Raw genomic sequence first — 11,840 nt, 5'->3', positions numbered from 1 at the left:
TACTATGTATGTACGTGTGTCTAAAATCATTAATGATTGCTAAATGCAATTATATTAGGTTGCTGCAAATGAAATGGTCTTTTTCTCACAATTTAGATTTCCCTCCTTTGTAACTCTACTTTTATTTTGCAGATAGCGTTGCATTCGTGGTAGGTAGATCTATTCTGTGCCTAGTCTGTGGCAATGCCAACTTCCATAAAGTGTAGGTATATCCCGAATTTCGTTGGTGATTATATGTACATACTTTGTCTACTGGCTTTTTTTACCAGGCCGGTATTTTAGTTTGTATAACACCAACTCCAATAAAGTGTAAGGTGTATCCTGTCTCTTGTCAGTTTTATGGTAATACCAAAATGATAAAGAACTCTTAAAGTCCTTAACTCGGGCATCACAGTTTCTTATTGGTACTACACCCATTCTATAACTTGTCTATGCAGCGATTTATTACTGATTTAATTTCTACACTGATCGAAACTAAGCAATATTAAAAGACAAAGAATTATATTAGAATGTATATTAATATGTTTTGTATGCATAAATATAGAAAACAATTCGTTGTCATATACGTAGTACACAATTTTAAGTGAAGGTAGAGATATTAGTCACACCTCGTCTTTGTATTAATTCAAAACGAGCGCCTTGTTAGGATAGACGGTCATATTATCGATATTATCGACGTAACAGTCCTAACCAATCTGATGTAAATACATTCACGTATACATTTTATAGCTTTATGATCAAGCTTATGATAGATCAGGGCCCGATTAACATAATCTTTGATAGTATCAGAAGGGTGATCGGCGGGAAAGACTTTTATTTATTGGTATTTGAGTAATGAGCATCTGGTACCTACGGACGCCATTTTCGCTGCTAGCATCGGCCACGTCCTAACTTGATGGCAGGAGATTTGGATCCATTAATGTGTTGTCATCATCGAACCCTGTGTTATTGAATATCGTGTGAAGGAAAACGAAGTTGTACAGTGAAAAATGGTATGTATTTCAAGAATGATGTTAATGCATGCTTGAAATCTATGTCACCGGTAAACACCTGTGGGCACTTTGTATTGACACTGCATCTCCGCCTACCTCGTTTGACACGTCAAAATATCTACTTTTATTTATCAAAGAACTATTTTTATGCAAAATGACAACCTCCTTCTGTAGTTGCTGAATGAAATATTTCTACGTTGCTTTAAACGCCGATATAATTCTTAAAAAAATATATTTTTTATCACGACTGAATCTTCAAACAAAACGATAACAAAAGCGTACGATATTAAATTGTGTAAATGTATTTGCACTTGCTTAAAATGTCACAGACAAGAGTTTTGTTTTAAATATGACTTTATATATTTTTTTGTTACTTCTAGCCTCTCAGATTAGACATCAAGCGAAAGCTAACTGCTCGATCAGACAGAGTAAAAAGTGTCGATCTTCACCCGACTGAGCCATGGATGCTATGCTCATTATATCAGGGAAATGTTAACATTTGGAATCATGAAACTCAAACATTGGTCAAGACTTTTGAAGTATGTGACCAGCCTATCCGTACAGCCAAGTTTGTACCACGCAAAAATTGGGTTGTCACTGGCTCAGATGACATGCAGATCAGAGTTTTTAATTATAACACTTTAGAGCGTGTGCATTCTTTTGAAGCACATAGCGATTATGTTAGATGTATAGCAGTACATCCAACACAACCATTTATATTAACTAGTAGTGGTATGTATAGAATACATGACCTGTCCCCTTTAGATTTTTATATTACAAATTCGAAATTACGAAACATTAAACTTTCTGTTCAGATGATATGTTGATCAAATTGTGGAATTGGGAAAAAGCTTGGATAGGTCAACAAGTTTTCGAGGGGCACATTCATTATGTCATGCAAATTGTGTTCAATCCCAAGGATAATAATACATTTGCTAGTGCCTCGTTGGATAGAACAGTGAAAGTATGGCAACTTGGTTCTTCTACTGCCAATTTTACGTTAGAGGGTCACGAGAAAGGTGTTAATTGTGTAGATTACTACCACGGCGGCGATAAACCGTATTTAATATCCGGGGCTGACGATAAATATGTCAAAATATGGGACTATCAAAATAAAACTTGTGTACAAACGCTGGAAGGTCACACGCAAAATATTTCGGCAGTCTATTTTCATCCAGAATTACCGATCATTCTTACCGGTTCGGAAGATGGAACCGTCAGAATATGGCACGCAGGAACGTATAGATTAGAATCTTCTCTAAACTATGGGTTTGAAAGAGTGTGGACAATTGCTTGTCTACGAGGTTCGAATAATGTTGCGATCGGCTATGACGAGGGTAGCGTGATGGTAAAAGTTGGTAGGGAGGAACCGGCGGTTTCAATGGATTCGATGGGTGGTAAAATTGTGTGGGCGAAACATAGTGAAATACAGCAAGTAAATTTAAAGACCCTAGGAGAGGAAGCACAAGACGGAGAACGGTTACCGCTGGCAGTGAAAGATATGGGTGCCTGTGAAATTTACCCGCAAACTATTCAACACAATCCCAATGGAAGATTTTTAGTGGTTTGCGGAGACGGAGAATATATTATTTATACATCCATGGCACTAAGAAATAAAGCGTTTGGTCAGGCATCAGAATTTGTGTGGGCTGCAGATTCTAGCCAATATGCTGTCAGAGAAAGTAACACCACCATAAAGGTTTTCAAAAATTTCAAGGAGAAAAAAAGTTTTAAGCCCGACTTTGGCGCTGATGGTTAGTACAGAGATTGTAAATGCACACGTGATTGCTAAATGTCCCCTTTCTGCAACGTGTCATCCTTTACAGGAATCTTTGGTGGATTCTTATTGGGAGTATCTTCCGGATCTGGTCTATCGTTCTTTGATTGGGACATGTTAAAATTAGTACGCCGCATAGATATTCAGCCAACGCACGTTTATTGGGCAGAAAACGCTTCTCTAGTAGCATTAACCACGGCTGATCAATACTTCATTTTAAAGTATCACACTGATGCTGTTGCGAATGTTCCGGAAAACTCAGAAGATATCGAGAACGCATTCGAGGCATGTTATTTACGTCTCTAGTGGGCGGCAACGAGAAAGAGTTTTTACAAAATACGTTCGTAATGTTGCAGATGGTGGCTGAAATGAGCGAAGTGGTGAAAACTGGTCTGTGGGTCGGCGATTGTTTCATTTACACGAACAGCGTTAATCGGGTGAACTACTTCGTTGGCGGTGAAGTCGTGACCGTCTCGCATTTAGACAGACCGATGTATCTGCTTGGATACGTACCCAGAGACAACAGATTGTATTTGTGCGACAAGGAGCTGTCAGTTGTCTCTTATTCATTATTACTTTCGGTATTAGAATATCAAACAGCTGTTATGCGAAAGGACTTTGAAACAGCAGACAGAGTTCTACCTACGGTACCGAAGGAACATCGTACCAGAGTCGCCCATTTCCTTGAAAAACAGGTTTGCATTTTAGAACAGTTTATCCCTTAACTGTAACTCGATACAAGCTTTGCACTCCAAATTAATCCTTTTACAAAGCGATCGTAAAATCTGTAAGATCGATAGATGATCTGAAACATTGCAGGGTTTCAAAGAACAAGCGTTAGCGGTTTCAACAGACCCAGAGCACAGGTTTGAATTGGCTTTGGCATTAGGAGATCTCGTTACGGCGCACACACTTGCCAAAGAAGCCAATAGCCAACAGAAATGGCGGCAATTGGCGTCTCTCGCAACACAGAGAGGTAAATTGTGCCTTGCACAGGAGTGCTTGCATCAAGCTCAAGATTTCGGAGGACTTCTTTTGCTTGCTACCAGCACCGGAAATGCGAACATGATCGAGAAACTTGGCACGGACGCGGACAATACAGGCAAGAACAATATTTCGTTCTTGTCCTACTTTATTCTCGGAGATCTTGACAAATGTTTGGACATTCTCATCAAGACGGATAGGATCCCCGAGGCTGCGTTCTTTGCGAAAACATATGCGCCTAGTAAAATCTCGTCGATCGTTAAATTGTGGAAGGAAAAGTTGTCGGCGGTGAGCGAGAAGGCTGGACAAAGTCTAGCCGATCCTGAACAGTATGAAAATTTGTTCCCCGGCTACAGCGAAGCTTTGAAAGTCGAACAGTTTCTGAGAGACGAGGCCAAAAAGAAGATTCCCGCGTCTGGGTTCCCAACGGTGCAAGTAAGTACAAACTTTATATTAATTGTGTTAGACCATTATGAAGGCCGAAAAAGGGACAAAGTTTGTTTAGAAAAATACTTTAGCAATTAGCTGTCTTGTATTTACCCATCTCTGATTGACGATTACTGAATTAATCTAATAGAAGGAGTTAAAGTATTTCGTTGAACGTACTATTTAACAGGCGTCTTATCGTCATTCACAGCTCAGTACAGAACGAAAGCCATTGGAGGAAATGTTAGCAGCCGAACAGACGAATCGATTCACTTACACAGCAAGCATCAATACCAACAGCGAACCGAAAATACCATCGTCCGAGGTTCTGGTGGACAGGTTATTAGATCTGGATATCAGCAAGGCAAATCCTCCATCTACCGAAAATACGACTGCACCTAAAAAAACGACAAAGACTATCAGCAGCAGCTCCAGGCCACTCACGGTGGATGACGATGATTTGGACCTCGATCTTGAATTTGACGACACCATAGACACTACTGTAAGTTTCATCACATTCATACTTTTTTAGCAAAGTGATTTTTTGCTTAATTTTAGCCTCATGTTTCGTATGTTTTGGCCTCTTTTCCTTTATTTATTTTTGTCTCTTAAGGTAACCATTTTTTATACATGCAAATGATACATATAAATGGTGGTTCTGATTAATAAAGTGTATATGTGCATGATACGTAGCGGTGAAAGTGTGTGTTTAGCATGTAAATGCAGAAATTGTGCGAAATTTATTTAAAAATTTCTTTCATACAGATCAGACCCATGAATATTGTACATCTTATTCGTATTATTGATGACGAGGGCATGTAATGGGTGTAAGTAAGAACACTAAAAGTAGCATAACCTATCCAAAATATTTCATCCAATGCTCCGAATATACAGTTTAAATATCGAAACATTATTTTTCATTAGTATCGTGAAGATTCATTAAACAGTTAGTTTTTATTACTATTGAAATGCTTCATTTTGTAGCCAGATCTCCTCTTTAGCTTTCTATTGTTAATAAATAGACTGGCATTTCACTGCGTAGAAGTCCATTACAAAGTAGGTAAGAGTTATGGTTGGTTTTCATTCCTTATGAGTGGTTTGAAAAATATGGGGAGGGAAGGGCACAGACAAGAAAATGTACCAAGTTGAAAAATATGAATGTTTGTATAAATTAATTGATGATTGGAATTTATATACTTCGTATCATTTTATCCTCTTTAGAGGATAACTGTGTGTACAAATAACGATGAGATCCGTTGGACTCCAGAGTAAAATTAATGTTTCCAAAAATGAAGTATTCTAGAGTTAAACTATGCTAGTATCAACAATTCTCCCATTGTCTACAATGACTAGTTGGGGTAATAAAATCTTGGGATAAATTAATCAAGGTCAAGCGGAAGGGAAAGAAGAGAAGGGGAAGAGAATAAGAAGAGCGTAACTAAACGATGGCTTAATACCCTTAAATACGGACGCGTAACACTAGAAGGGTATTACATTACCAAAACAGTGCGAAACGGACTGTATCGGGCACATACGTCTTCGTTGCATGTGTGCACTACGTGTATCGATCCTGGTTGATGCATGTGAACACGTTCCACCTATCGAACAGAACAAACGGTCCGTTAAATAAACCAGAGAAAGGTGAAACACGGACGAAAAGGAACTGGTTAAAAATAAAACAAAGAAAGAAACGGTGGCGGGTACGCGAGCAAAAAAATTCTATTTGTTGCTGTTCGTTTTGCAACGTCCATCGATACCCATCCATTCTATGTTGATAAAGCCAATAGTTCTAAAGGCTAAGTCTGTTATATTATAATATGTTTCTTAAATTGAACAAAAAATGAATTCTAAGGTCGCGGGCATTATTCTTAGATAGTATAGAGTTTTCAAAGATACAGTCGCGCATCGAAAGATTATTCTTATGTGAGAAACAGATTGCGAAACATTTGGACACGTTTAAAAATAACTTATCTCGAATGCATCACTCATACAGACGGACGAGATCGTCTTGTACGTGTAAATGATTATTACCATCATTGATAGCATGAAACAATTTTATCCCGTACGCGAAGAATAAAAAATAACAGTATTCAAAGCATATAGACGGCCATGAAGGAACTTGGCTGATGAAATATGAAATTTCATAGCATTCTCTTTATTTTATCCGGTTGAAAATCCGCCATGAAAAGGGAAAGATTTTTGTTTTTCTAAGATGCTAATAATTTTTCAAACGCGAGGTAAATAGTTGAATTTTTTTTTAAGGTAAATTCAAACCTATTCATTTTGCATGATTTATCATTAAGTACGTTTGCCCTTCGTCATTCGAACACAATTTACTGTTGAATTTCTTTTCTTTTTAGTGTAATTATTAATTTCCTGCTGAAACAAGTAAGTACACAATGTGAAGCTCGTCCGGTGCACGCAATTAATATTATGTTATGGGATAGCGTTAAGTTTTGCAAAAGTTACATGGATTCAAGGTTTGATATAAAAAGAAACAAACATTTGAGGGCATCATTGTAATATCATTTACCGATGTAAGCGAATGAGACCAAATAATCTTTAATGCTTGACTTCACGCCAGTTACGGTTCGTTTTCTTTACAGCCTTCTTGCCATAACACTCGAGCACACAGAACCCGCTTAAATCCCTCTTGGTGTACATTTTTCCATCATTTTTGTACTTTGTCACGCTTTTCCTCTTCGGATTGTTCATATTTTGTACACGACGATGTGGTAGCCGCTATAGAGTTGTCAGTTATGGGAGACGGTAAGAATAGTTGGTTACCAAAATTATTGTTAAGAGTCGGAATAATTGCTGTTCTAGGGTGTGAATCTTGACGACGATCTCCTCGAGGAAGATTAGCCCTTCGATTGGAAGGCGAGCATCGTGTGCGTCGTACGTGCAATTTCCATTCTCCTTCCGTCAGTCATTCCCCGCGAGTTGATCGGAGCCGTTTAGAATCAAGTATTACTGTTGAAGGACATTTTTTGTGCGCGAGTGTTTTTATCAACGCATTCAAATAAGAATATTACGTAACCTGTACACGCGGACTTTACACGTGTACCGAAGATTAAATATATTGTTAATATAACAGAATGGTACAATAAGTTTTAATCTCTGTCACTTCCTTTCACAGCCAGAACCCTCATTAAAGGACATCTATGTACGATAAGATTTTTATGGACTTGTCTGAGAAAGTAATGCAACATGTAGGCGAGAACTTCACTCGTGCAACGAAGATTAAATATATTGTTAATATAATAATGGTGCAATAAAGCTTTAATCTCAATCTCTTCTTTTTCAGCCACGTCTTTTGTTAAAATTCAATTTAGTATTAAGGCTAGAATTACACACATATACACAATTCTTATTATATTGCGAAGAAAAATAAGTTAAAACCTCTCAAATTAACCAATCTTCACCGAATAAAATTGTTTGGGTCTCATGATAACTGATACGCAATTGCGAAACTGATTAAAGATCAGGAAGGGGTATCACGTTTTTAATCTTGAAGATACTTCTTCCAAAATGGAAGGACGCAATTTCCAATTAACGCGGTAACCCTTTCCCTCGGGGATCCTGAAATAACCGAAATGCTTGATAAGCCGCGAACACGTAGCAGTTTTTAGCTACTTGAAACCCGAATAGTCTTCGATTTTCATGCACGCGTACGTGTGTCGTGAACCAATTCAGAGAGAGAAATACGTGTAGTTGGCACGTATGGTACGTGATCGCCGGTCTGTCGAGCGAAATACCCTCACAGAAGGTACGACTTATCGAGTTCCTTCGTTTCCATCTCTATGTTCGATATACGGGGTACTTTAATCTTGCTGATTCTTCCATTAGAATGCACTGTTTGCAAATCCAGAACGTCAACGATATCAGTGCTGAAACAAGAAGCGTATTATACCCTGACAAAGTTAAAAGGTCGATCAACTCGTCCGTGGATCATTCTACGTCAAATGGATCACTTGTACGTTCAGTGACAACAAGAGACAACGGAGGACGAGGACGATATTAATTGCGTGTAAATTTACGTCGAGGGAATCGGTGCACCAACACGCCAGTCGACTGAGAAACGATGGAACGGGTGGAGTAGGTGGAGACACAGAAAGACAGCGGTGGACGACGAAGGAGGAGGTGAAAAGATAGCCGTGCGTGTCGTCTCGAAAATAGAAACGGCTTCGTTGACACTCCGCTACAAATTGTCCGCGTCGTCATGCTCTTTGTAAAAGCCAACGTTCTTTCTTCCCACTGAGGAGGAACCGCCATGAATACCTTGCGATTTTTTCACTCGGAAACTCGAAGGTCGAAGTTTCTGTCTTTTTTATAGATGATTATGAAAAGCAAACGCGAAGAAGATCGTGCAGGGACCGTCAAATCAGAGGCCTAAACCGTGAAGAGTTCAAAATACAAGGAAGAAACGTTTTTATAAGCTAAACAGTTCTGTACAAACGTTCGAGACAAAATACTATCAACAGTGTGATTTTTCTGATTTATCCTCTCCTCAGAACGTTTATTCATTTTTAGTGGAATAATTCTATAATTCAAATTCTAATCTTTTATTTTACGAGTAACGAATGAAATGTAATTTTTCTTTTATTCGATACTCGACATTATTGTACAGATAAAAATTTAACCTACCTTTGTATCCCTTTGTTTTTATAAGTTCAAACATTTTTGTCAGATACAATGCTAGTAAAAAATTCTGCGTTAAGCTGGACTTGAGAGTAACTGTTTTCTTTTTCTCTTTTTTCTTTTTTTAAACTGGATTGATATCTTCGAATATCAATCTAGCTAGGCCAAGTGGTCGAGCCTAGAGTATAATTAACTGATTTTAGGTGACGTCTCAGAAGTAAATGGAGCGAGGCGGGCCGCGTAACACTGGTTCCTCTCGGCGCGGCGTCTCCGAGAATTTATTGCCGTCCGTTCCGTGCGAGGATTACCAGAACTCGGTCGAACGATATCTGACACACTCTCCCTCGTTTCGTCCAGTTAAATCCACTCTAACGACCGCAAAAACGAGCCGAGTAATTTTTAAGGCGGGGCCAAATTTAGACGACAAAAGTGATTCCGATGTGATTCGAGTCGTTCACCCAATATCTCCATGCATTGCAACACTTTGTGATCTCTAACATGACCATCATCGATATTTACAAATACAGGGTGTCTTATAACTGGGGCCAGGTTATAGCTCTGTTCTAAGCAAACATAGAACGAAATCGTTTTATGGTTTATGCAATTGTAATTTTTTTAAACTAATACTATTCCTTTTTTTTTAGATTCCTTGGATCATTCTGCTTGTAAAAGATATAAGGTAAGATCATCGAAAATTCAAGAGTTTGTTCGCCACTCTAGTAATCCTGGACTCCAGTCGAGGAAACGAGGAAAACCTGAGTGGCAGAATTGGGTAAAATGTAATCTGATTACACTTTGATATCTTCTTCTACCGATATTAAATTGCGTGATATATTACCTATTGTACATTACTTAATAGTCTACGGATATTAGAGTGCACAGTGAATCGAGTAATTCAGTCAGCGCGTAAGGCTGAAACGACCGGCGTACCAAAGACGCATGTGCGTGAAGACCCCGTGAAGCTGCTAATAGTCGCCTAAATGGTCGACACGCTTGCTCTGGCTGTCGCTATATGTCACCTCCGCCCTCTATTTACACGCCACGGACGATGCACGTGCGTGTGAATCTCGTCGCGACGGAAACGAAGGAATTCCCCGGCGTCTCCAGCCGCCTCGAACGTTACTTTCAACCCAACATCTCAAAACATGTAACAACCAAGAAAATATCGACTTGTGTCTTTCGCGATGTGAATTCAATATTGACAGCGACATAATAATTATCGTCAATTGGATCAACCCCTGAAGATACAATGACGTTTAGGAAACGTAATTTGTCTAATGTATTATTGAATCAACGTTTTCAAAACGTCAACAACTCTCTCCGGCGAATACCTTACATTAAATTATTAAACTCGTCTCCCATATATGGATTGTTCATAGATTAAAATAAGATTTTAATCTTAAGACAGTATCCGTAAAACTCAAAACCATATTCTTGGCTTGCTAGAAAATTTGCAATTAACAGTATTGGAGTTCCATTACTGTATCGGATACCTTACGGATCAATACGTATCCTATTTTCTTCCTTTATATTGTTATAAGGCAAACACGGTTGACCAGTACCATTTTCTGGACGCTTAACTGTGGGGAGGGTCGTCGTTTTGTAATAACAGTATTATCGTGTTCTTATTGGTCGTCGGAGATAAGTGAAAGTACTGGCTCCCCATTGAAGATGAGCGTTCATAAGGATAGATAACGAAGACCTCGTGTTGCTATTGGTGGAGTGGAACAGGTGAGATGGCCGTTTGTGGGAGAAGAAGGGAGGATTCCGCACTCCTATAGGACACTACCACCAGCGGTTGTCTTATACTATGAGACGTATTGACTTTTTTTAAAAAGAATATTATGACCTTTGAAGGTAAAAAAGAAGAAAAAATATAATTTATTTCCACGGATCAATAGACCATATAGAGAATGTATGTTTGTTTTTCGACCGGCAGGGTAAAATACTTGTTATGTAATTAGCAAAGCGAAGACAATTAATCTATTAATTATTGAATTAATTTTATAATCTATACTGTGTACGCGATGATAGTTCAAGTGTTTTCATGAGAAACTGGTTCCACCAGAGCAGCGCGGGCCGATACTCCATACATAAACGTCAGATACTGGTCGTTTTATGCAAACATCCACGACAAGCAAACACGAGCGTTAATCATCGGACGTGGGACCCTCTTTGTGGAACGAATCCACTGAAAAGTCAGGTAAATCATTCGGTGTTTCGCCTTGCAGCGTTACGTGGCTCAAGTTACAAAGATGTGGGTGCAGTATTTTATAGAGCAACGTGACCGCCATCTAATTATCGTTGCTTTAGGTTCCTTGGTGAACAAGCTCCGCTGCATAGATTTGAAAGAACCTGAAAGACAATAAGTTTTTCATTTTTGGAACGATAAGACTCATTCGTTAACAAGTTTTCTTCTCTATGCACGAGTAACTTCTTTCTTGATCGACAAGAAAAAAATCTTAAGATTTTGAGTGATCATATTGCTAGTTTTATAATCGTTTAACTTCTACTCATTCCATTTCTAGCGGTGAATTCTTTTTCCAGATCCATCGACGACGCAACATTTATTTCGAGCCTGACGGGAAGGGACGTGCCCGCGCGATCGATTTGCAGGCGAAAAATAAAGCGAACGTGCTGTTCTTGCACCGATGCACGTACGGTGTTGACGCGGTGCACGGCCGGCCGACCTCTCTTTTACGGGGAATATTAAACCTAGCTGGCGCGGATCGTGTTTGCAAAACATCGACGTTTTCGTAAACATCGCCGTTACCGGCTGGTTAGCGAGCCAATGGCCGCTTTTCTCTCTTCCTATGCTTTATCCATCTTTTTTCACCGAATATTCTAAATCAGAGGCCTCCCTATAGTCGAAGACCAACAAGGAAACCTTAAAGAACCTATCCGCGTGCGAAGACTCGCTCTTTAACATTTGACGGCCATTGTCACATATTCGTGACTTCACTAGCCAGTCATTGCTTGCCGTAGTCACGTATACGCCATTTTGCTGTCTTGAATAGTTT

The 11,840-nt window shown here is 39.0% G+C and overlaps 1 protein-coding gene across 3 annotated transcripts; it reads left to right on the top strand.

The window, feature by feature from the left end:
• The first annotated feature begins 542 nt into the window (after positions 1–542).
• On the top strand, positions 543–7,278 carry Beta'cop (coatomer subunit beta'). 3 transcript variants are annotated; one of them, XM_076774577.1, is made up of 10 exons: positions 544–700; positions 784–992; positions 1,373–1,724; positions 1,808–2,746; positions 2,819–3,054; positions 3,126–3,464; positions 3,589–4,188; positions 4,391–4,681; positions 4,945–5,006; positions 7,006–7,278. In XM_076774577.1, exons 2-9 carry the CDS (start codon positions 990–992, stop codon positions 4,999–5,001), a joined length of 2,817 nt encoding a protein of 938 aa, XP_076630692.1. In that variant the 5' UTR covers positions 544–700; positions 784–989; the 3' UTR covers positions 5,002–5,006; positions 7,006–7,278. The 3 variants fall into 3 exon arrangements, with proteins under 3 accessions (XP_076630691.1, XP_076630692.1, XP_076630693.1); XM_076774576.1 differs by having other exon boundaries at positions 543–992; XM_076774578.1 differs by lacking the exon at positions 4,945–5,006 and having other exon boundaries at positions 548–992.
• Positions 7,279–11,840: the final 4,562 nt, after the last annotated feature.

The sequence above is a fragment of the Colletes latitarsis genome, chromosome 10 (assembly GCF_051014445.1).
Source record: "Colletes latitarsis isolate SP2378_abdomen chromosome 10, iyColLati1, whole genome shotgun sequence".
NCBI lineage: Eukaryota > Metazoa > Arthropoda > Insecta > Hymenoptera > Colletidae > Colletes > Colletes latitarsis.
The sequence above is the reverse complement of the archived record's forward strand: the minus strand, read 5'-3'. Positions and strand labels throughout refer to the sequence as shown.

Excerpts from the sequence above, each read along its gene's own strand:
- Beta'cop (XM_076774576.1), top strand. Across the intron at positions 1,725-1,807 it reads ATTTATATTAACTAGTAGTG|ATGATATGTTGATCAAATTG; the intron begins GTATGTATAGAA and ends CTTTCTGTTCAG. Across the intron at positions 4,682-4,944 it reads ACGACACCATAGACACTACT|ATCAGACCCATGAATATTGT; the intron begins GTAAGTTTCATC and ends TCTTTCATACAG.